The following is a 26123-nucleotide window of genomic DNA, read 5'->3' as shown; positions in this document are numbered from 1 at the left end:
CAGAGGATCTTTACACTATTTTAATAACGAGACAGTGTTTTGTCTATCTTGAACTCTCATTCAAAATACACATGTACAATGTAGTAAACAAATAATAAAAGTATATCCCTAAAAAGCAAAATCTCAATGCATACAATAAATAGTGTTATGAAGAATGAGCAGGAGCTAAAATAACTCAATGATCAGAGCAGCCCCAAGGTTTTAAACTGAAATGAATTGATTGAGGAGTTAAGACATTTCCAAGTTGTAACGCTTTCATAATGTCCATCCTGGAGTCTTAGAGTACTCTGTGCTGCCAAATGCACATTACCCTTGGAAACCAGAGGTCAGATCAAGGGCTAAGTAACTGAACAATGGAGGTGGCTCTAAAAATTTATTATAATAGATGTAATAAAAACAAAGAAAGATGAGTAATTAGGAGGATACTAACTATTCACTTTAACACTTGAAAGAAAAATTATGGAATGAAAGAAACAATTTTGGTAAGCACTCAGAAGAAATTATGAATAACAATTAACAGAGGATTGTGAATAACAAGTAATGATAAACCAACTAAATTTCTGCCTTACAGACAGAAATCTTGATTTTAAGACTTTTAATACTGTCTTGTACAACACACTCAGAAGTAAACAGATGGAGCACAGCTTAGATACCTGAAGACCTACTCATCTTTGGCTGAGGCTAAGGCTGAGGTAGTTGAAAAATTACAATTGACTTATCATGAAATCACAGCTTGCTGGTTGCTTGAGATTCTAAGAGGGTACTCAGATATAGCAGTGCAAAAAAACATCAGAAGTCTTAACAATATAAGCACAGAATGGTATAGGAAGCACCATGCCTCCAAACAGAAAACAGAAAGTAATTACAGGTCATTAAAAAGTACAATTCCATGAACCAGGTAACCCTGGTTTTAGGGATAACCAGCACAGGAAGATATATCAGACTGTACTGGTAAACATTTGATAATGACCTCAAGCAAGAAGGTGGACGAGGAAGAACTAACCATTAGGAATATCATGCTCTTCCTGGGGAAGAGACTGAGATGTTGTCAACTCACTGTAATAACATTGGCCCATTTTTTTTGGACAAGATGGATGCCAAAAACCATAGAACTAAGCAATACACTGGAAGAGTAACTCTGAATATATCTACCAAGTAGGTCGATGGAAAAAGCTTGTTTATTTCAGTTTTAACTGCATAATTGCTGGCAATGAACAGTAATAATTAGATGACTCAGACTACAAATGTTAATAATTTCATGATTGTCTGAATTAGACTAAGATCTCAACAAACTCAATAAACTAACAAAAGAATAGACATCAAAAAATCCACATAAAATTGTACAGGAAATCCAAATTAAATGAGTGGGAACAGTTCAAGTATGCAGTGCAAGAGTGTTTTATAATGACTGACTCTCACAGTTATGCATACAAGAGAAAACTAAGTTAAAGCAGGCAGAGAATTCCACATCCGCTTTTTATTAAATTTAATTTCTGATGCTCAGCTTTGCAGCAATTTTGTTCCCTCAATGCCTTTTATCTGCATGTACTCATACATATGCTTATATGATTTTTTTAAGGTAAGCCAACCTACTTGTTTGGATTATTTTTTTCCCCAGTAAGTCTAAAACAGAATAATATGAGACAATATTTAATAGAGATTTAACAGTGAAACTTAAAACCATGCACAGGCTTCCCATATTTTTGTACTATACACCGAAGTTTGTCACTAAAGTAATTTTGTAGGCAGTAGCATATCTAATAAAAAAACCTCTCGTGCTAGTATATTTTTCAACTGATCTGTTGAGTGCCAAAAACACAAAAAATACTTGTATCAACAACTTGCCACTCACCACAGTGAATTAGAAGATCATCATGAAATTCGTATAGCTCCTCCCGAATCTCCTCTGGACAGGGACAATCCTCTCCCAGTTGAAAATTCAGCAACATGTTAATCTTTAAGGGATTTAAAACACAGTTAAACACTGAAATAGCTTAGGACATATTATTCTAGTATATAGCAATACTTTACCTATTTATAACTTTGGTTTACAGCATGAGTTCTAGAACACAAGTTTCAACATTCTGACATTCAGTATTTTGCGGCATGGAATAAATTAATTTTCAAATTCATTTTGCTTCTCCAGTGAGTCAGGATTTTATTTTGTCCTCATAAAGAGTTTTTTTAATCTTTAATTCAATCTTTTTTTTTTTTTTTTAATATTACCTGCTCTTGAGGAGGAGACCGAAATTCTTTAGTCTTCTTGGCAGTCAATGCAGCAGACATGTTCAAGGCTTGCATGAGTTCATTGTACCTGTATTTCTGGTTATACTGCAATTTTGATACATAACGGTCTGCAAATGATACAATTGCTTCCACTCTATGTTGTAGTTCACAGTCACAAAAATAATTGAGTAAATGACACATCTAGGGTAGAGAAAACAGACAATCTCAACAGCTTTACAAACTCTGGGGGAGAACTTGAGCACACATTATACGCTGCATCAGACTGTAAAAATGAGATACATTTTTCCCATGTTTTTGTTTCAACACTGTGAAGGATAAAAAAATGATGGTTTCATTACCTAATTGTTACTATATTGCACACACAATCTATCACTCCATGCACCCAAAATATCTAGAAATCACACACTAGTTTGGCTTGAAAGGGTCCTTTAAAGATTACCTGGTCTAACTCTTTGGATCTTATGAAATAAGTATGTATTCACATATCTATTTAAGTGTAGATAGATGTAGAAAGAACCGCATCATCATCAATTTTTTTTTTTAATTTTTGAGGTTTTAAGCCAAAGTGGAATTAAAGACCTTGAGAATTTCAAATCTTATTAAGTAGAGAACAGACAAAAAACACAATCCTTTTTTCATCAAGAGTAGAATATAAGTAACATATTTATAATAAATGGTCACCTGAAGCTTAACAGATTCTGGTAATCTTGTCTGCAACAAGCCCTTTGCAGGAGCTTTTGTTTGTTTGATTGCTTTCTCCCCGGCTTCTACAGCTTTTTCTTCAACTTGTGTCACTTCTTCCTTCTCTGTCCTCTCTTCTGTTTCTTCCTTGTGGTCTCCAAACACAGTGGGATCAATGAGGAGTAACACCTGCTTCACATCATCATCATCAAAAACACCCATTACAAGCAGTGTTGCTATCAGTTTAAGAACAGGAACGAACTGGAATGCAACCTGTCCTCCAACAGGGTCTCGTATGTGACTGCCACTGCCCTGCACTGCCTCTGTCAACATACTTATGGCCTTGGATTTAAGTATCTCCAGGGGTATCTCTGGGATGGATGTCTGATGATCTTCGCTGGTCGCAATAAAGCATGGAGTAGAAAAATTAAAGGCTGGTTTAAGACAAGTGCTAAGCCCTACTCCAGGTAAACCATGTTTCTTTGTTTCATCGGGATATAATTTAATATTTCGAGTTTCATCTGTAACTGGAATGATAAACTCATTGCTCATCATGAGCTTGGCTTGCTTGGCGTGCTCCAAGTGAATACTAATGAGCAAGTCATAGAATCCAGAACGCAGAAGTCCAGGTAAGTATTGATTATCTATTGTGAAAAATAGCTGAGATACATCCACATGGCTACAAAGTGCATAAGCAACTCTGGTGTTACCTAGAGCACTAACTGAGCTATAGAGCTTTAAAGTGTGATAGTGAAACATCATCAAATCTTCTTGTTCACATAGTTCCAAAATATCAACACATCTGTTATGAAATAAAGAAACGGAACACCAGTCAATTCCATGAATAAAGACTTTGAAAAAGTAAAGTTCTATAATTTCTGAACATTTTGATACTAACTAAGATTAGTTAGTATCAACTTTTGTATTAGTGGTTTGAAGAGGAACATTTTCTCAGTTCCTTTTCAAACCACTAATATAAAGATTGATGGTAATTACTCTTAGTGTGTGCATCATTAAAACACAATAAATGGTGGGAATAATTTATTGAGACTGTTTAAAATTATTACTCCATAGGAAAAAAAAACAAACCAAAATCTAAGATGGAGGTGCTTCTTTGGAATCAATTGTAAATTAGAACTTGTTTTTAAAATAGGCATATTAGGTTTGCTGAAAATCTGCATTACTACTGTTCCTAAAAAGTGCCTTTGTAGTTTACTTGGGATTGCTGGTTCATTTTTTCCACAAGACCCAGTGTTTTTCATTCTTTCCTTGAATTCAGCTTTATTAACAATAAATAAAATTGAGTTTTGAATCATTAAAAGAAATTTAATAATTACTAATAAAAGTACAGCGTTAAATGATCCTTCTGCTATGCTTCTGCTGATAGCTTGATTTTTCACTGGTAATGACATTTGACATTTGGATAGATCTTTATAATCCTCACTCTGAAGATAAAACTTAATGAAACTCAAAGAAAGGCATGATCTTGTCACTAAGAACAAGAACTTATTTCATGTAAATTCAGCGCAGATGGAACAGGAAGAGATTACAGGTTTCTATTACAGAAAAAAATGGCAAAATATTACTTGCATGTTCTAAATGCTTGTTTTTCTCAAGTGAGAAAAATCTCCATGTTTAAAGACACACAGATTTAAGAGATGCTATTTCAATTTAAATTTAAATAAAACCAAATAATCATGCTTTGTTTTATGCATGCAAAACTTGGTCCATGTCATTAAAGTTTCATGAATACAATAATGTCTGATATGATATCAGGTAGGATCAGAAATTCTCAACAGCTATAAGGTAATTATTCAGAAAGGCAGGTTTAGTCAGTACACTGACACCTTTTTTCAGTATATTTTATCATCAAGTAATTTTATCTCATTTTCAGCGTACCTGTTTTCTTCTGGGATATGAAGTGCCATCATCTGCAGAGGTTCCAAGCACTGCACAACCCAGCCATGACGCTCACTGACACGCTCAGTTTCTACTCTGAGGAAGCTGTTTGGCATCCGGCTCCATAAAACTGGTGTGATTGTTTGTACATCAAGGCGAGGGGGACACTGAGGAATAGGATTTCTTTCTTCACTTTTAAAAATTGCTGCTGATAAAGGCATGGTGTTCTGAAACAAATATATGTATTAATTATTTTTGAAACATGTAATTATTAATAAGCCCATAACACCAAAAGGAAGAATAACTTTTAAATAACAAGGAAATTATAGAAATGTAGAAGTTATTGCAACATACAAAATCCATTAAAATCCCCCAACATTAATGGTGTTATCCTCAAACAATATTAGTTTATTTTGACAATTGCAGATAATCAATTAACTGCATATAATAACAACATTTACAGAAGTAAATATAGAAGTCAAATTACAAGTCATGCCTTTGATTCAACCCTTCCTAAGCAAATTTAACTGAGCAGGAATTTACATGGAAATAAACAGATTTAAAAGAGAACATTTACATAAAGATTGTTTTTCTATAGAATACAAAAAATACTTCCTACCTTCAATTTACCAAGTTCAAACTGAATCAAGTTAGTGCTTGTAGGCTGTAAAAAAGTTGCTGGAAAAAGCTTGGTGTTTGGTTCAACCTAGAAGTGAAATGAGATTAATTTTTTTTTAGTTAAAAATGAAAAAACAAAATCATCTCTCTGAATATGATATAAAATAAATATTGTATACCTTACACTTCATGATCAAATAATTTATATAATTTACTAAATAAAGTGTGGAATAGTGTCTACCTGTAATATAGTAAAGTATTTGCAGTTATCATCATAGGAGCACCTGGTTTTTAAGACAGGTGTTTTGTAGCCTTATGTGCTCTCAACGACTGTAGGAGGAACCACTGCCATGAAATAAAGAATTGAAAATATAATTATAGAACAGTATATTAATTTTAAAAATTCAGTGCTCCAGGGTGGCTGAAAAAAGTACATCTCTGCAATTAAGTCAAAGTTTCAGACGTTCAATTAAATATATTAATCACATCATGGTGCATTTTGTGTATCATGTGCAGACACTGTACATAAGCTACACATATTTGTGCTGTGACGGAGTACAACTCCTAACTTTGAGGACAACAATCTATCAACTATGGACATAGACAAAATAATATAGGGGTATGAATTAACATTCCAACCTTTTTGATAAGTTAAAAAAGCCACAACCCCAAATCCAGAAAAAAAAAGGCATTCTGTTCTGATTGTTGTGTTGGTTTTTTTCCTGAATATCACCATGGAATTCAATAGTTAGATCAAGAACTACAGAAAAATTAATTTCCTCTCTTAAATATGTTGACCTATAGGCCTTTTAAAATGAAAACAACAAACAAATATTGTCCTTCTATTTCAGTTAAGAAAGCTGAAAAGTATATGCAAAGTCTATAAGACTAGATTACCTAAACCAGACAAATATAAATTATTTGTGGCAGTTGGAGTGAGAGATTTGATTTATTAAAATATTTTAAAGGTCTTACATTATTGTAAAAATGTTCAAGACATGGAAATGAAAACTACATAATATTATTTTCATTACTTTCAAAAAGAGAGAAAAAGAATTAAATTACTCAAAATAAGCAAAAATATAAAAATATTTCACCCTTATTTGTGACAATCTTGTTGGGTTATACTATTTTATATCTATACAGAAAATGCTGGATAGTCTCATTTTTCAGCAGACCAGGTGTAACAGGTTTATTGAGAAAATATTTCCTAAAAGAACTTCTGGTGTTTTTCCATGAAAAAGAGAAGAAACAGAGGAGAAATAATGGTATTTTTTGAGATAGTTTTACATTTAGTACATAGAACAGGATTATGTTAATTGTAAATCATATAAGGAAAAACCTGATAGTGTTATTTACACTAAACTCAATAACATGCATCTTCCACATCTGTTCATACATCTCCTAGCAAGATAAGAAGAGCTAAAGGCTGTCAAGGAAGAAAACCCCACAAACATCCACTGCAAAGAAACACACCAAAGTTTCATGGGTTTGCTTAGAAGCTTTTGTACTGATTTGTATCTGGTTAGAAAAACAACAAAGCTTACGCACTTTAACCACCTGTTTTCTTTTGCCAGTGTGCTGACATTCAATATTCTCCCAGGGTGGCACTGAAGTTACTGGCCACCATTACAAAATATTCCAAAATAACAACTACTACATAACCTCCCACCCCCATGAACAGGCTGTGTGCAGCCCTGCCACTTGTGTTTTCAATGGAGTCAGTATAAAAGTTCCATTACATTCAGTTAAGTAACATTACAGTTTTGTCTGTATTACACATTTGAGGGGGTTGATGTAGAAGAAAGCAATGAATTGTTGCTAATACTGGACAACCTCTTCCACAGTAAGTGCTTTACTATGGACAACCGATCTTACTGAGAGGAAATCTCAACAACCTGGTGCTGAAAACTCCTGTCAACCACTGATTCACTTTTAAAATGACATCATGTTTTGATGGTATTAATAACATTTAGGGCTCACCCCACTTATTTTGGCTTTCAGTATTAATGCATCTTTGAATTTTAGGTTTTGAAACTTATCAAATCACAAGGTCACTAAATCACAGCTATCTGCAGAAGACACAAACCCTGGTAAATAATGAAGCAAATTTTTCTTCTTAATTAATATCAAAAATTATATATAAAGTCTAATTTTAACCTTCATCTAGTTTAAATATTTATTTCCCCTTTATTGTATAATAGTTTCAGTTGAAAAAACAATTTAAAGAATTAACTTTATTAATCAAGATTCTGAACTGCAGAGAGATGTAAAAAAAATATTTATCCAAACATACTGAAACAACTCAAAAAACATAGCCTTAAAAGGAGTGAGAAAAAGAGGGATAAATCAGAATGATATAGGAAAACATATTATTATCACACAAATGGTGTCCAGTTAGATTCCTGGAAAAATAACATAAAAACAAGAATCTTACTAGATAGCTTCCTGAAAATTTGATAATACCTGATAACAAGTGCCAAGCTCTCTTCCATTGGCTGTGAATGACACCATTCCAGTAGCCAGGTCAACAAAGCATCCAATTTCTATATCAACATTACTGCGACCCGTTCTCTGGGAATTAGCAATTGCATCTCCTCCCCAAACCATGTAGCAGTTGCTGCGCTTCACACTGAAAGAGCAACAAGAACAAAGCATAGGTCCCACTGAACTTGGTGGACATGCATTTTTCAATGGAGGAATACCTTTTTTCCCATTTCATAGTTATGAAAAAATTTCACAGGCTTCTGTGTGCACTTGTTAGTTACAGCTAAACAAACTGTTTCATCCATAGGGAGTAAATACAGATATTAAATTAAAGAAGCATCTTTCTTTTAAAATTCTTTCCAAAAGAAATTTTCTTCACAAGAGAACATTAATGATAAATTTACTTTAACAAGTCTATCTAAAAAACATTCAGATATAAATGAGCACAGAAAACTCATACTCCATAAACAATTTTCTTATTAGCTTAAATTAATATTTAAAATATCATTGAGCTTATGAACATCTGACTTTTAAACAACAGTATTAAAATAAAAATTTTAGTACACTATGAATAATTCCTTACCTTTCATGAACCCTGCCTCTCTCATCCCCTAAAGTAACTGTCACTGTACAATTTTTATTTAGGTCAAAATTCTCACTGTAAAAATGATAGTCTGGTGTTACCCAGCCAACCCAGACAGAGGATGGGTCTTGGCCAGCAAATATCCGTAGTGAGTAAAAATACTGAAAGAAGGAAAAGAGCATATTAGTAATAGAAATTTAAAGTATTTTATCAAGGAATAATCAAATCTCCTGTATATCAAACTTCAATAATAGTAATTCACATTCTTCTAATAAGTAATTTTAAATACTCTTAATAAAAAAAAAACAGACTAGTGTTTTAATTTGATGAGGTTTATGTTTACACAAGTTGCAAATAACGCAGCTCTGGACATAATTATTTATAAAGTGTTGTATCATAAAAAATTATTAAAAAGGCTTCTTTCAACAGATTGATTTCTAACGAATATTGATTTCTAATGAACATGTTGCCACAAATAAATCTACTTCAAAACTTCAGAAGAACTAAGCATCTCAACATATTTACTTACTGTAGTAGAAGGAGGAGCAATTTCTTGGCTGTGCTTTCTACAGATAAAGGAAAATCAGTGAATAATTAAATAAAACAAAAGTAGTGAAAAATTAGTCATTATTAGGCTAAGTATACTTAAAAGCTAACTACTGTAAGTCAGCTTACTAGCTAACTAGCTTTGCTTGGTATTGAGTATGCATTAGCAAAGACTTTTCAGGATACAAATATACAAGTAAAATAGTTGATTGCAATTAAGGTTGAGAGTGGGAGGTAACTCAGAAAGGTGCAGCACCCATTAATACCCAGTATCTTTAAAAACTTTTCCCACAATCTTTTTTTCTTTTAATGAATTGGGCATTTTTCTGGTAGCAATGAGCTATTGAGCAATGATGTTGGTGAGCAATAATCCAAAGGGCAAATGACTCTGAGCTGGTTTTCCAGACTAGCTTTTGCAGATCATAATAATTCAGAAAAAAATGGAGCTGCTTAGGCAAAGGTCTATAGACCTTGTGATGCACTTATTTAGAAAAGGTTCTCTCTTGTCTGGACACACCATTTCATGGTAATCTGTTCCTAGTGCAGAGAAATTTTGAGTATACAATAATAAAGAATAATATAACAATACATTTACACTGAAAGCATGAAGTAGGATAACCAAACCCAAGTCTAACCGTTTTTGGAAAACATCAGAGGAGGCATTTTCCACACCCATGCCGAAGTTGAATGATGAGTGGAACTCAATGGGCATACTCAAACGACAATATATCATGTCTGAATTGCTGTTCTGTGTGCCAAATGTTTTGTGAGTAACTTTTAACCGAGGTGGACTCTCAATGGTCCCATCAATTCTCCATATCTAAAAATAATAGAAATATTTTTAAATAAGTCTATCCAACAAAATGCTGAAAACTTCCTAAGTTATTAAGCTACTAGAGGATGAGAAAATTGAAAGAGCAAACTTAAATTTTTCATAATTAATTATCTTCAAAACTATGCAGCTTTGTTCTCTGACACTGAATTTAACCTGAAGAGCAAGGGAATCAACAGATTCAGTATGATTCCTGACTAAAAAAATTATTTTCAAAATGTTTCATTCGGGAGTAAAAAAAAATTTTAAAATACAGTTTATTAAACTAATTCACTTTGAGTACGCGAGTCATTAAAAAACTGCATCACAAGAATCAGTAATTTTCCACCACAATGAGAATAAAAATCAATTAGAATTGTTCAGAGGGTCATTATGGACTTTGTGTTCAATATTACTTTCCCTTGAGCTGAAAAAGTGCATTTTCAAATTCAGTGATATTTTAAATATATTTTATAGTCAGGAATATTTTAAAGTCAGGAATAATGATGAAATAATCCTGATAAAATAAAAAAAAATGCTGAAATAAGAGAATAATTGGCTATACCTAAATTAAAATAAATGGCCTAGAGAGATTGTAATAAAAAGTCTCCTCAGGAACTCAAACATATAATTTTGGAATATATTAATTTGAAAAAATTTATAGAAAAGGCAGAATATATTACTCTGCTCTAGGATAGATTAGTTAGGGAGTTTTGGAATTCTTATCACTGGTGTATCACAATGAAAGAATCTGTGACACCACAGGTACACTTAAATGTCCTCAGACTTCAGCTGAACAATTTTCAGATATTTAAGAAAAATTTACATTAGAGAAGGTTTAGAAAGTAAAAGTGCATGTAAGGTAGAATACAAAAAACCCCCATAGCTAACATGCTTCCAGTAGCTAACCCCAACATAAATTAAGTCACATAATAAACCAGATAGGTATATCTATAGGATATAAATGAAAAAGAAGATGGACAAGATCATCTGGAATTATCTAAGAGTTACTTAATAGAGTAATATGACAAACTATCTGATGACAGTAAGCATTAGTAAGGGTTTAATGTCTCAGCTTGCTAAACAAACAATCATTGAACAGGTGTCTCTCTGACATGTAATGTTACCTTAATGTGAGGATGATTTTTTGGCACATTGACAAATGTTGGTAAGCGTTTACTAAACCACATAGCAACATCTCGGTTCATGTTAACAGCAAAAGGTTCAAAACCTTCTTGGAGGCCACACATCGTATAATACTTGAATGTACTGGCATCCATTCCAAGGTTCATGCGACCAATCTGAGATAGGCCCAGTGCACAAATTGGAACAAAACCTAAAGAAAAAAACCCAGCAAAACTTAATAACTTGGTTTAAAACCAGACATTCTTTATTTTCAATCTGTCTAATGTGAACTAAACTTTAGCTCCTACAAGTAATGCACATGAAGTGATGACCGAAGCAAGAATTTAAAGCCACCTTAAATACCAATGTCTATGTTCAATATAATTGCTACCTGAGAACTTAGGCACTATCCCATTTAATTTGTTATCTTTCTCATTTTTAGACTAATAAACATGGCATTATGCAAAAAGATGGTCACTGGAAGCCAACCTTGGCTAGACCAAAGTTATTAACAGAAGTTAAATATGGTTTCTGAGAGTGCCAATTTTTTCAAAAGAACTTTGAGATGAGGTTCAAGTATCTCAATACATTTGCTTAAAATTTATTTTATCATGAGTAGGTACAAATTTTTTTGCCAGCATTCATTCCTCCATCATTCACAATGGACAAATACACACTCCTTTAATGCTAGCATTTTTTATGACTCAACTTTTTGATCTCCATATATGTTTACACAGGGATGAAAGGCTGTTGACTTATTTCACCATTTCCCAAAAACACAGAATTTGGAGCAAAGTTAGGGAAAAGCCCACAGTTCAACCTCTAAAGGAAACATTTTCTCTTCTAAATTTTGAGACTTGAGTACAGCTTTGTTAAGGCAGTCACTCATTCTTTGCCTTTATAAAAACTCTATCAATGGTAAGATCAAAGAAGAGCAATGAGCAACTGCAAAGTTTTCTGGCAATTACTAACAGGTATAAAAGCTATTACTGGTTGGTGGAGATACATTTACAAAGAAAAAGTAAATGAAAACAGAATGCAAATCCACTTGAAAATATTCCCCAACTCTTTTACTACAGTATGTAGATACTACTTTTTTGAAAAACTAAAGGCCAAAAACAGAAGAGGAAAAATATCCCAGGAAAACGGGATATTTGGCTAAGTTATGAATAGGACAGAGGAAAAAAAAATAAAGATTAGACTCACGTTGCAAAGATCTTTCTTTTGATACAAACTCTCACCGCACTGTACTCATTTTGTCCTTTGCAGACATGAACATAGTATATTTACACTCCAGTGAGATTATCAGAGACTATATTTTCAGGTTTTGGAATTTTTTCAGGACACTTATTATTACCACCTCTTCACAGCACTGAAGTCCTGACAAAGCCTAGCAACACTGAGAAAATTTATCCACTCTGACTTCTGAAACCCCATTAATGTGGTTGAAGGAGAAAAGAAATTCAGTTTGTGCCACACAATCACTCTCAAAATAACTTTTTATGAAAGTAATGCTAGCACAGTCTGAAGGCTCATATCAGTGAAATATGATTTCTCAGTTCACTGAGTCATGACAGACTAGTTTTTCTGTTTGTTTTTTATTATTTTGTCTTCCAATAACCCTGTGACTTTAAAGGGGAAGTTACCATTTTCTATTCCAAAGTCAGCAAATGCGAGTTCTGAACCTTTACTGGTTATAAGCAACTCTCCGTTCAGAGTAAAGATGATTGACTTGTCATCCAAGTTTATCATGCAACCAACTACATCTCCTGGTTGCCAGCTTCGTCCAAAGAATCCGCTGCCTTGATGCCAACACTGGCCCTAAATGGAAAACCAAGGAAATAAATACAGTGGTAAATTAAAAAATAAATACAAAATAAAATAAGAAACCCAGATATTTTATTTTCCAGATATTAAAGTAATTTGTAAACAGTACTTTGTAAACATGACTTTTGCCTTAGAGATAACAGGGACATAGAGAGACTAAGGCACCCTAACTTCAGCAATTTGGAACCTGAGAACTACTGTTCACTGGATCAACTTCTTACACACTGTCATCCTTCTAGTCCTTTAGGAGTAAAGCTGGGAAGAAAGTATATGCAGAAAAAAACAGAAACAGGAAAACAGACTGAGGCTCTTTCAGTGAATAAAGAACCTTTTTTTTTATTTTCGCAGAACATCACGTATGAAAAATGGAAGTGAGTGCTGTATCCTGTTTATAATCATGGCAGACTTCTGTACTTGGATACAGCCTAGGAAGATACATACAAACCAACACTTCTTTGTTAGCATAATCTTATGACAGAACCAAAATGGAGGTACTATCCACTGTGAAACAGAGCTCAGAGATATCTTTATATGAATCAAAAACATGCTGGTAGTTGATGTTGAGTACACAGAGGAAACCTATGTTGTAGCCCTCTGTCTAGCCTGTTTGTAGATCAAAAGAGGTAAAGGTGTACTGACTTTGCTTCCTTCAAATACAAATGCTTGGTCATCAGCTCCCAACTCTACGTCAGGTCGACAGCCTGGCCTGGCCCAGCCAACACGCATGTCTCCACCTGTCACAGCTTCAAACTCAAAGTACCACTTTCCAGACTTCACTGCATAGGATTGTTCTACTCTGAAAAATCGTATCTTGTCAATGCTGACTTTTTCTACTGTTTGGTCAGCTGCAAAAATAAACAGAGGAAAAAAACCTCTCTTTTAATAATGAAAAGAAACTATAAATGTCATTAAAAAGACTATGATTCTTATTGAAAATACATACCTATCTCTTGGTCAGGTGGCTCAATACTATAGCCATAGCCTGCAAATGTCCTGACAGCTTCACGGAGGCTGTCTCTGTTTGATTTTTTAGTACGTTCATCTAATAATGCATATGGCACCAGCCGAGGATTACGTTTGTTCTTAAGATCCTGAAAGGGATAATAAAAAACAACAAGAAGAAAAGTCTGTTTAGATATCACAAAGACTTTGAATAATGAGACAGAGTGTACTTTGGCATCATGTAATGATTTCAGAAGAGAAGCAGCATTGATGAAGAAGAGTTCTATGAATGCAAGCTCAATTAATTATCTGTTTATAACACTGAAAACCTAAATACAAGAATGAAGGAGAAGGGTGGAAATATATTCTCATACATCCAGCAGCTGCAAACATACAGGTCTGACAATCCAGACTTTTATATGTAGGGCTACTTTTCCTGCTTCCAATCCCCTCTGGCTTTTCCAATTATTACAGGGAAGTCAGTATTTGTCATCTTAACTCACACTCCCTCCCAAATGATGCTCTGGAATAAAAAAATCTCACATTCTTTACTAATCCCAAATGCATGTAAAGAAATTCCTACCTGTTGAATGCCATAGGTCCATCCTTGCTTTATTCTATCTTTTGCCCAGACATTATGAGCATTTTCTGCTAGTTTGTCAACTAGAAATTCCTGAGAAGGTAACAATTTCACTTCAGAAAGATCAAGAGGGGCAGGTTTATATCCATTTGACATCATGTAACTGTAAGTCAACAAAGCAAAACAGAGAGTCAAGCTATCCCAGTTATGGTATTTAAATCTTTCTATGAAGGATTCATAGGGTGGAAATCATTATCTCTCCCCACTTTTTAATCTCCTACTCTCCCTGTTCTTTTGCAAAAATCTTCCATTGCACTTGGTTATTGACTAGGATATAAATTGGATTCTAGACCATCTCATTTTCCACCTACTTTCACAATAGCTAATTAAATGTGACTCAGATCCATATTTACATGCCTAAACGGTTGTTATAAAGCCACAAAATTTTTTATTGAATGACAACTTTTTATATTTATATATGTTTGTCATTTAAACATTTCAAGTAATTTCTATTTTAAAGATCTGTATGATGACTTCCTATGAAAGTACCTCTCTTATGTATCATTAAGTATGGTATTTTAATTAACTATTCTGTAAGGACCTCATTGCCATTTTTTCCAACAGAAGAAAAAAATTTTAACGATTGTTCTCACCATTTTTGACTGAATAAAGTTTAGTAATTTTTCAGCAGTAGCCATTATCTTCTCCAACCCTTCCATATTGTATAAGGACAACCTGCCCTTTTAGACATATTCAGATTCTCTTTTGCTCAAGTCTAGTTTCCATTAATTAGGATGTTTCATATAGGCAGTAGGTATTTTAATGAGAATAATAGCAAACCAGTATTATGATAGTCTCTCTGCAGTATGAATCTTGAGTAAAGCTCTATTTTACTTTTTTAATTGAGCCATCAATTTTAAGATTAAGATTACCATCTCTCGTATCACAAAAATATGTATTTTACTGCTCACTTGAAACAATTGACTTTGTTTCTCATGGATAAATTTCTTTCAGAACAAAAAGACATATGGTGGGTTGATAAACTGAAGCGAAATGGAAAGTGTCCAACTTGCTGTTTCTGTCTCCATAAAGTGGTAAACTCCCTTTCAAGTAAATAGATTTACCATCATATGAATAGACTGTTCTTTACTATGAGGCAGAACAGCACTGCAATGTTGTATTGAGTTTTGGAGTCTCCATTCTAGGGTGATGTAACACTGCTACAATTGCCTGTATACGACTGTTTCTGCCTCTCAACAGCTTCAGAAGATGATGCAGCACAGCAATATTCACATGCCAACATCATCACAGCCAAGTAATGGCCTAACCAGAGATCTCTAAAACCTTATCATGTATGGGGTTCATATCCAGTATACTTTAAATGAATTTAAAATATTTTATATCTATAATAAATATTATAATATGTAACTGTTACCATAAGGCACATACTTTTTAGGAAGTTTGACTTTTTTAAGATCTTCCTCAGCTGCTGGATGAGCATGAACAATGTGACATCCAAGGGCCAAAAGGGTTCTGGCATAAAAATGGCATTAGTTAAACACAACATTACAGTTCTCATGCATTGTAAAATTACGCAGAAGAAACCATATTTTAAAACATGGAAGTAATCTAAAATAATGGTATTTAAAAACCCAAATATTTTCATTTATCAGGATAATAAATAAGCCCTTCAAAGATTAAGAAGGCACAAATCTATGGCTTGAGATTTCTACGACTTCATTAAAACCAACAAGATTTGGTCTCTATAGAGACAAAGTTTTTCTACATCAGTCTGATTGGGTTCCTGGGACTTCTAGTAAAGTTAGCAGAATAACTTTGAAAGAGATATTTTAATGGTTTTTATATCTTACAACAGTATGATGCACTTGAATAAAAATAAAAATTTAAAACTTTATTTTCTTTTTTATTGAAAGCTCACTTGAGGGTTTCAGTTGACATTTGTAGATTATAATTCTTCTCTGTCTCAGGCAGTTTTGAGAATTCCACAAGACAAGGATGATGCCTTTTATTATCATCCCGTATCTGCAAAAGGATAGCAGAAAGGAGTACTTTCCTGATGGAATCAACAATCACAGTAAAAACTCAGTAAATTCTTTGCAGCAATGAAGTCAATGTAAGTGATACCATTTATCTTTGTTCAGTGACAGCTACTCATAACTATATAAATCTCCTTTTCCCATGATTTACTTGTAACGTACACTATAAATGCTCCTCCATAGTTAATGAAATAAGCAATTCTAGCTTACATGGTCACATTGTTGGTAATGTATAGACCACCACTGCATATCCTATTCAAATTCCAAGTCAAGGTTTGGGCTGGTAGGAGACTTAACCTAATACAGGTGATTATGCCCAGGCAGGTCATTCAAAACATACCTTGCCATATGTCCAGCCCAGTTCTATTTTATTCATTCCCCATAGTTCATGGATATTTTCAGCTAGTTTGTCCCTGATCTTTTCAAGATGAAAAGGAAGAGCAATCTAAGGAAAGAGCATAACAATTCCAGAAATAAGAAGAGGTTCCAGTTACCCCACCTTGTATCCAAGATCACTTAGTTTACTTAGTGCATCACAACAAGCAATTGAAGAATTGCTAAGAAAGAGTGAAGATTTTATATTGTGAATTTAAGTTTTGAATAGACATAAGTTATAGATCCCATTACTGCAAACTTCACATACCTGACTGGTGTCTATTGGACAAGGGATAAAAGAAGCTTGTGAAAGAAATTGTGTTGTACCCAACAAATCCCTCACTCCTTCAAAATCTCTTTTATATTCTTTGACTGGTTCCAATTTCATCTTCTCTTTCGGAAGCAATGCTTCATAACAGGGAGCATAGCCAGCAGGAGGCAGAAATTTAAACTCTCCATGACGTCCACCCAACAAGAAACGAACTCTGTGCAATTTTCAATGAAGCAATTAGACTCTTAAATAATCAGCATATACTATCACTATGAATAAATAGTGTAGAAGCCTACGCATTTGTTTTACTACCATTTACAAAAATGCATGTGTTCTTCATGTTTTGGTAAATACCAAAGTGTTACCGAGCATTCATACTAGCAGATACTGTTCTTATTTAAAATCAAATGGCTGTAAGTTGTGATTTTTTTAATGGATTTAAGGTATTTGGAAACACAAATCTAATTTAAATTGGACTGTTTCTCTAAAAATACTACTGGGACTAGATACATAACTTGAAAGTTTTAAAGTTACGTCTCAGTGAACACATGCAGACAGTTTGGCATATGAGGAAAATAAAAAACCACTAAAACCTTAATACATTAAGAAAGCAAACAATATTATACTGAATCTTCCAACAGGGAATGAGTTCCAGAAGCACAACTAAGATTCTTTGTAAACCCCTAAAATTTTCTTTTTCTCCTCAGATATAGATTTGTCATATAAATATAAGAATATACCAGGAGAAACAACAAATACAAAAACTATCCAGCTGCATACTTTGATCCTCAAGTGACTGTGGTGGTTTGACCAGGAAGAAGTGAGAATTCTGGGATGTTGTGGTCAAACCAATGGGTGCTCGGATTTTGATATTGGCACCTGGGGTAGCCAGTGGGTTTTAGGACACACCTCCGAGAACACCCAGGGGTTAAAAGCAGAGCTTCAGCCCTGGGCGGCTCCCTTGGGACTTCGAGGGACGGAGTTCGGATCTCTCCCCCGTCCAGCCGCTGCTGCTGGGCGGGGGAGGGGCAGCCATGTGGTAGGCCTGGGCCTGGACAGAGATGGGGGTGAGGAGGCCTTGGAGGATGGAAGGGTGGAGAGCCCCAAGAGACATCGGGCAGCCATTCCCCGCCCCCCCCCCCCCCGCCTTTGGAGACAGACAGCGAAGAGAGAGTGCAGCCTGTGTTACCTTGAAACTCAGTAAATATGTGCTGGCAGCAGGCAGCCCGGCTGAGGAGATGGGGGGGGGGGGTGCAGCCAGGAGTCCAGCCGCCTGTAGGAGTTTTTTAACCCTTTTTGGACAATGAAAGCCTTACAGAACATTAACCTTTCCTAGACGAGTGACAAGAGTGGAGGAGGACAAAGGAAATGAACGAGTGATGGAGGTCTGGACCAGAGAGAGAGAGAGAGAGATGTTGGAAAAATGGAGAAGATGGAGTGGCATTTTATGCTGGACTCTTTTGTGTAGCCATGGACAGACCCATGTTTCCATGTGATACAGAGACTGAGTCCAGGGGGAGAAATGTCCCAGTGCCAAAGAAGATTCTGTGTGGGTACCCCTCGGCCCCAGGGGGTATATAAAATATGGGTGGACGGATGTCCCAGAGGTGAGAAGGTGAGATACTGTGTTTTTCTGGAACTGGACAAAGCATCCTTAAAAAAAGACAACCCTGGAAGCAGCCCTGATTCTTGTTCGGTGGTGAGAGCACCGGAACAAGGACGGAAGAGGCCACCATGACACATGGAAGGACTCCCTCTCCTCTTGAGGAGTTGAAAGTTTGAGCAATCTGAAGGATGGTGTTGGACCTAGAACTGGTGATTTTGGAGGATGTATTGTATTGGGAATTTAGGGGGGAGGAGGGGGAGAGTGTTTTTTGTGAGGTTTTCATTTTCCTCGTGGTTTTTTTCCCTCTTTTGTGTGTAGTTTTGTAGTTTAGTAATTGTTTGTGTGTAGCTTAGTTAATAAACTTTTCTGTATGTTGAAGTTGGAGCCTGCTTTGTTTATTCCTAGTCACATCTCGCAGCAGACACCGGGAAGAAGGTGTACTCATGGGGGCTCTGGCTTTGCCAGGCCCAAACCATAACAGTGACCAAACTCTAGAGGTAAACAAATGCTAAAAAAAAAGAAAAAAATCCTGTTATCTCTAGAAATTAACCCCTATTTTTTTTGAGATGGAGTGACCAGAAGGCTATAGGAATAGTAGAACAGATCAACATATTTTGTTCACATTTTAAAAAAGATTAAAGACCCTAGAACACCCTCCTTAACTCATGAACTCAAGATTCCCATGTAAAAGTATTTTCTCTGGTAGCAATAGACACAGACAACAACATACATCTGCTGCTAACATCAGCTATAATGTTACTATAAACTACAAAGAAAAATGCTCTCACAAAATATAAAAGCAATATCAAATAAGAATGAAAAAAAAAGAAAATAATTACACCAATTTTGGCAAATTTCTTACAGTAAAAAGTAATTAATATTTTCAAAAGCTTTGTATTAATGCAGCTACATAGTAGGGTCACTCCAGGAGAATAAATGAAATTTATTTACTAAATCTTTGCTGGCCCTCCTTTATTCTGTTTGATTCTTCAGGAGATTTTCTGAATTCACTTAACATAGACAGCTATATAAATTGTATACAGTAAGTTTGAATCTCAGTAATTTATCTATAGAAGAGGTGGGAAATGGGGAATATTAGTAAAGAGGTTCCAAAACTGCTTTTCATCAGTTCTGTTTCCTACTGTGAACACAGTATCAGTTTTCATGATGATTTAGGTTTTTTTACTCCCTGCTGAGAAAGCCAGTGAGAACCTTAATTAGTGCAAAATATGGTGCTACATTTCTAACATGTTTTTTTTCACTGATAATTGGAATGAAACAAAATTAATTTCCCCTAGGTCACCAAATACCCATAAAATAATACTGTCCAGACATTGTGACTTGATGAAATAGTTTACAGGCTCATGTGACACTTTTAAGTGAAATCATCACTGAACAAATCATTACTTCCCTGCCTTCCTTCCAGATGCTATTTGGGCAGAACTGAAGCAGCAAAACAGAATAAATCATACTAGAATTTGGACAATATTTTGTGTGATAAGACAGCAATGAAAACAAAATTAAGTTGTACTTACTTTACACCTGCTGACAAGCTTACGACAGGGAAGAAAAACCCTTCTGTACTGAAGTTCTCAAACATTCCCTGTACAGGCTGCCCATTAATGCGGAATGAAATGCTGGGTACACCTAAATCCAAGCAGCAGCTAACCACATCATCAGATGCCAATAAATGCTGATTGACAGATGCTACAGCTCTGGGTACCCGACCTAGGATAAAAGCATTTAGGAATCAGAATATTAAGCAGGTTTAATTTTAAAAAATTATTTATTCAGCCATTTCTACTGGAGTATGTTACAGATGCCTCCTAGTCTTCTCCGAAAAAAGATAATTTCTGACACTGGATAATTGTTCAATAGTGTTGGAATAAAATATTGAATTATTTGGGTCTGCACACACATATTTTATATACAAAACCCAATGCTAGAACTATTTTAATAAAATTAACAAAGGAAACACTCTCAGATTATGAATTATTAGAATTAATGTAATAAAATTTACTTCAGTGTATACAGTCTAATTAAAACACCTTTCATTTTTATGGCCCCACTCTATTATTTTCAGAGCAATTAAAGAATACCTAGATGTATATGGCACTTAAAGGCACTGAGAAATATGGGGAAACTAAGGATTTTGTCTTGATGCCTTGAAAATTGCACATTGAAACACAGGTCACATATTGAGCAAGCTAAAAAATAACCATCATTTACTATGCATGCAAGAGAAATCTGGATGAAAAAATAATATGATCGTTCATAATTAAAGACTCTACACACAATGACTAAAATAATGAAGTTGATTAAAAAATTATTATTTTTATTGATAAAATTGATAATGAAATTATTAATCAAAACTTTAATTCAATTTTTCAGATCTCTCAACAGGTTAAAAATAACCCATTTTCCTTCAACTGTAGATTCAAAGTAAAATAATAATGCAAATGTCAATTTGTATAGACTTAATTTATCTGAGATCAATACATCCATTTATTTTGGACAGATAAAATTAATTCAGTATTGATCTAGATCTGGAAAATGCCATTCTGCGGTCAAAATCATGAAAACTGGGAAATCTGCTAAAAAAGCCTAACTGGTACAATTCAATATTGGCTAACATCTCAGACAAGTAGTCTGCTCTGAACTTCTAAATACATTCTTGATAACCTGGAGTTCTGAATGTAGCTCACTACGAAATAGCAAGTTATATATACCAAAAATGGAAGGTAAACATAGATAAATGTTAACTGTAAGAATAAGTGGTAGCTCACAAGGCACTCACCAGACCACAGATGAAGGCCGTCAAACCCAAAAGAGTAGAGGTCATCACCAACACCATTGCCTCCCCATCCTTCTCCACCTCCAGGATAGGGGGCATAACCTGAGGTAGAGGCCCATCCAACCCGCAAGTGGGTGGGTTCAGCCGTCAAGAATGGATCAACCTGATCAATTATTAACTCAAAGTACCACTTCTTGTATTGTGCAGAGCCCTCAGCAACACCCAAAAATATGTTTGGTCTTATGCTAAGAAAGAAAATGCAAGCCAGTTAGTGTAAACATAAAGTGTGACAATTATGTTGCTGTATAATTGTCCAATTCTCTTTACAAGTATGATATAAGTATAGGTACCCACACTTTGCTTGTAATATTTTTTTAAGTAAACCACTTTGCATAAATTAATAAAGCTGCTGTAGAACCATCTTCTAAGGTAAAGGTTCCATGCTTTGAAAAAACTTAGAGACAAAAGAGAAATGACAAAATCATTTACTAAAATCAAAATCAGGACTTTGATTGCCAGGAACTCAAGTCCCTCTTAAAACACAAGAAAAACTTCAGAGTATATTTGCATACTCTGTTCCCTGTTTCAAGTCAGCAACAAGCAGCTTTCATGTTTCTATTTGATCCCAGGTTCCATACAAATGCCATATTGTCAGTAAAAATGTATTTTTTCAGAACTTAATACATAATACATTATCACCTCCCACTGTGTGTTTCTCAATATTGAAAGTTTGAGGATATTTCTTAGGTTATTTTTTTTATTCAATTACTTACTGAAGATATGGAAATTCAATTTTTCCTAATATAACAGCAATAATTTTCTCTAATACAACATATCACTATACCTTGTCACATCATTAATCAAACGTGTTTGCAAAAGTAAGTCTCTTCTGGGCAGTAAATTGTCACAGATCAAGTTCTGATTGGCACGGACTGCAACTCCATTGCAGACGCAGAGAGAGCAAAGCACATCGAGAACCTTAAAGGAAAAATCAGAAATACTAAGACAAAGGTAGCTAGGAGCATGCACTATTATTCAGTTGTCAGCTAAATTTACATTCAGGATAGCCCTAAGGGGAGGGATATATACACATTATTGTTTTCTATATACTTCTCACATATTTGAACCAAGTGTAGTCTGTACTACTGATAGAGGATATCAAACATTTGTGGAAAATAACATCAGAGCACAGGGTTTGAGGATGCATCAGAAACCTTCCTTTAAGAGGCTTTATTCTCATTTTGATCAGACAAAACAGTTAAAACAACCTTATGCTAATTATTAAAGACTTTTTAATTAAATCTCAATGAAAATTTGAACATAAAATTAAATTCCTTGATAAATTTTCTGCAGCCCAAAAAAATTCCTGTGCCAAGTGGATAATTCTCAATGACAATGAGACTGATTGTTTTTTAGTCTCTTCTGGAAACAATGTTTCAATTTGAGAAATATTCAATTTTTTTATAAAATTAAAGATGCTTTAAAAGCTCACTATAAAGCAAAACAGAATTTCAAAAAGATGTTATTCTAAAACTTCAGATGTCTTTTCATTTCTTTTTTTTTTTTCTTGAGTGTGAAAATTGAAAGAGATTGATATCATTCTTACAGAGTACTGGAACAGGAGGTTTTGGAAGAGAAAACACAGTAACATGTTGCTTAATACTGAGAAAAGCTGCACACTTTCACAAACAAACAGAGAAACTTCCATGTGTACTTGACCTCTGACAAACAGTCTTTGAGCAAGGAGCCCAAGTGGTCTAGATTGCTACACACCACCTCCACAACAAAAGACACATCTTCACACCATTGATTGTGTTATTTCTATTGTACAACTCCAGAAACAGCAGAATATGAACCTCATCTTAGCTACTCCTGTTGTCTGACTAGTGAACTGAACACAAACCCATCACTGACAGCTTACACTGCTTAAACTAATATATTTGCTTAAACACTTTTCTATGTCCCAGCATTTTCCTTTCTACCCCTTCTGCTATTGGGCAGAAATCATCTAGCAGAAGCACAACCATTTAAAGAACCACATAATCTGAGCAGTACTCAGCTGTAAAGCATCTCAGTAGCATTACTGATTACCAGCAGCTCAGACTTTACATGTGAACTGTTTAAATAACCTCTGTGAATATGCTGACTCTATTTCTGACAGAAGGCTTTTAATTTAAAAAGGCCTTCAACTCAATAATTTCCAGGACTATTTTACTCATTATTTTCCTTATTTCCTAATCTCAACAGAATCTCTAATCTAGCAGGAGAACAAGATATAGTGTTTGTGGAATAACAGATGAATTTATTTCTTCCCACCCACTCTTTAGTACTTGCTGAAGTATAGCCAAAGACACTACAAACAGAAATTAACAAATCCATTACCCAGTATAATTCTTGTCCTGCACACATTTTCTGTTTCTGCTCCAAGTTCTCACTATAAGATCTACATTGAGATGTTTCAGACAAAAGGTTCTTTCTAGGTGACTGGCATAACACAGTAATCTTGTTAAAAGATAAAAATATTAATCTGAACTTCCTGCTGTAACTTCAACTTTTTTTTCTTATGCCTACTTATATCAGTTCATACTCCTTAACCCTGCTTAAAAATTCTTTTCTCCTTTACTGTGTCTGTAGCTGGTTAGGTTCTCTGTATTAGTGATTTACAAGAGAAAGTAATTTCAGCTCACAAAAACTTCCTCTGTTCTTCCTCGAGGTTATCAGTCTTTCAAATAAAATTTTAATTGAGGAAGGAAACTCACATCAGAAAATCACACAAAAACCTATATCTTCGTCTGTGTTGTGATGTCATCCTGGTCGCAGCCAGAAACTCTGTTCACCTTCTTCTATCATAATAAATTGCATATGGGTGTCTAAATTAATTTCATCCAGTATATCTTCTGGAAACTCAGGGGTTTTTTCTTTCTTCAGAACACCTGTGTTTTCAGATATTTGGATTATTTTTCTGATTTCTCATTTTATTTCTTTTCTTTTCTGCTGCTATTATTATTACTCAAGTTAGGAATGATTTTGCAGGATATAGTTTTCTGTATCTGTGGATGCAATGGTAGTCCACCAATTCTCCAGAGCCCTGAATCACAAAGCAAGCTACTCTGCCCACTTTCTTACAGCTACCAGAATACTTCATTTTCTCATCAAATCCAATGTTCTGACTGGTTACCAATATTTCTTAACTGCTTATTTCTCATACAAATTTTTGGTATTTGAAAATTGCTGAAAAGCATTTATATATTAAACATTCTTTTAATCTCAACAAAGAAATTTTGCAAGTGTACTTTAAAGTTATTTTATTCCTTTAAAGGTTTTAGAATGAAATATTTCTCATCCTTTTCCCCCCACAAAATATTGTAAGATTAACATTACATTCTTAGTTTTTCCAAACATACCTTGTAATTGCGCCCATGTTTATCCAACAGTGAAATAATGGATTTGATGTGTTCCTCAGATATTAGATTTAAAGCTTCTGGGCTTTCAATCAAGATGCAGTGCAACACTTCCAAAATACCTACATGAAGGCCACAGAAACGTTGTCATTAAATCACTCTCACCACCGAACACAACCTAAAAGCTCAGTAAAGTAGTATCTTACAAGATGGTATGGTTTCTCTGGCCTAAAAAGAGAACTAAACAACTTCTAAGGAGTAATGATATGAACATGGTACATTAGGAATAAATGCATAATTAAAATGCTAATTTCTCTTTTCTTTTGAATATAGCCACAACTTCAAAATCATTTGAGAAATTTGCTAGATTAGCTCCTTCTTTTCAATGGAAGATGTAAAGGGAATACTGTATAGTATATTAATATTTTGTTGAATACTCCACTGTAAAAAAAAACCCTATAAGTTACATCTATATGGGGTTTATATGCATGCCACAAATACATGTAATTTCACAGTACACCACTCTTGATACTGTTTGACCCAACCCCTTAATTCATCAGGGTCACGTTCACCACTGACTGGATATATTATTGCACATAAATGTATTGAAGCAAAACAATGTCATATGAGCGTCTCTTTTAATATATTACTTTACCTAATTAAAATAACCAAAAAAAAAACAAAACAACCAACAAAAAACCAAATCCAAAATAAGGAAAAAAACAAACAAAAAAAACCTCACCAAAAAACCAAACACCAAGAGTGTGTTTGTTTTCTAATATGTGTTGGCTTCAAGGAAAACTGGTATGTAAATAATGTAAAACAGGCATTGACTGATAGTTAATTTACATTGTAAAGGTGAGTCTCACCTGAAGAAGATTCTAATCTGTCCAATTTACTGATTAGCCAATCAAGGTTACAGGAAAATTGAGCACAGTTGTTTCTGTTGCCACGAATGAGAGCAGCTGGAAAAAACCACAAGGTATCATTTTATAACAGCAGATTTCCATTTTAAATCAAAAAAGTTTATTATATGTATTTTAACACAATTTTTAGAGTAACTCAATAAAACAATGAACAGACAAGTCCCTTTATGTTACCATAATAAAGAATTGGAATTTCCACTACTTTGAATATCAGCAACCGACATAATTTCTAAGGAGCACATAGTTTTTGAAATTGAAGAGAGTCTCTTGGATAAACAAGAATCTCAGCAAAAAAAATGTTTTGTTTATGTTTTATTTTGTTGCTAAATATAAATAGAAGTTAGCCA

General features: G+C 34.4%; 1 protein-coding gene and 1 long non-coding RNA gene across 11 annotated transcripts in view; one reads left to right on the top strand and one right to left on the bottom strand.

The window, feature by feature from the left end:
- Positions 1–26123, bottom strand: part of RYR3 (ryanodine receptor 3) — a 197045-nt gene that overhangs the window by 94264 nt on the left and 76658 nt on the right. For all 10 annotated transcript variants that reach the window (XM_063160504.1, XM_063160506.1, XM_063160508.1 and 7 more), the window contains exons 15-37: positions 25720–25815; positions 24854–24972; positions 22294–22427; positions 21453–21694; positions 20191–20383; positions 17047–17263; positions 16744–16848; positions 16286–16389; positions 15796–15879; positions 14350–14509; positions 13768–13915; positions 13464–13669; positions 12644–12818; positions 11000–11208; positions 9697–9881; positions 9045–9081; positions 8516–8676; positions 7912–8077; positions 5447–5533; positions 4828–5054; positions 2929–3730; positions 2227–2427; positions 1853–1955 (exon numbers count right to left, since the gene is read on the bottom strand). In XM_063160504.1, coding sequence (XP_063016574.1) covers positions 1853–1955; positions 2227–2427; positions 2929–3730; positions 4828–5054; positions 5447–5533; positions 7912–8077; positions 8516–8676; positions 9045–9081; positions 9697–9881; positions 11000–11208; positions 12644–12818; positions 13464–13669; positions 13768–13915; positions 14350–14509; positions 15796–15879; positions 16286–16389; positions 16744–16848; positions 17047–17263; positions 20191–20383; positions 21453–21694; positions 22294–22427; positions 24854–24972; positions 25720–25815 — 4161 coding nt within the window. The remainder of the gene's footprint in view (positions 1–1852; positions 1956–2226; positions 2428–2928; positions 3731–4827; positions 5055–5446; positions 5534–7911; positions 8078–8515; positions 8677–9044; positions 9082–9696; positions 9882–10999; positions 11209–12643; positions 12819–13463; positions 13670–13767; positions 13916–14349; positions 14510–15795; positions 15880–16285; positions 16390–16743; positions 16849–17046; positions 17264–20190; positions 20384–21452; positions 21695–22293; positions 22428–24853; positions 24973–25719; positions 25816–26123) is intronic.
- LOC134419780 (uncharacterized) lies at positions 17957–19033 on the top strand. Its single transcript, XR_010028157.1, has 2 exons — positions 17957–18088; positions 18386–19033. It is a non-coding gene; the product is annotated as an uncharacterized LOC134419780 (long non-coding RNA).

The sequence above is a fragment of the Melospiza melodia genome, chromosome 6 (assembly GCF_035770615.1).
Source record: "Melospiza melodia melodia isolate bMelMel2 chromosome 6, bMelMel2.pri, whole genome shotgun sequence".
Taxonomy (NCBI): Eukaryota; Metazoa; Chordata; class Aves; order Passeriformes; family Passerellidae; genus Melospiza; species Melospiza melodia.
The sequence above is the reverse complement of the archived record's forward strand: the minus strand, read 5'-3'. Positions and strand labels throughout refer to the sequence as shown.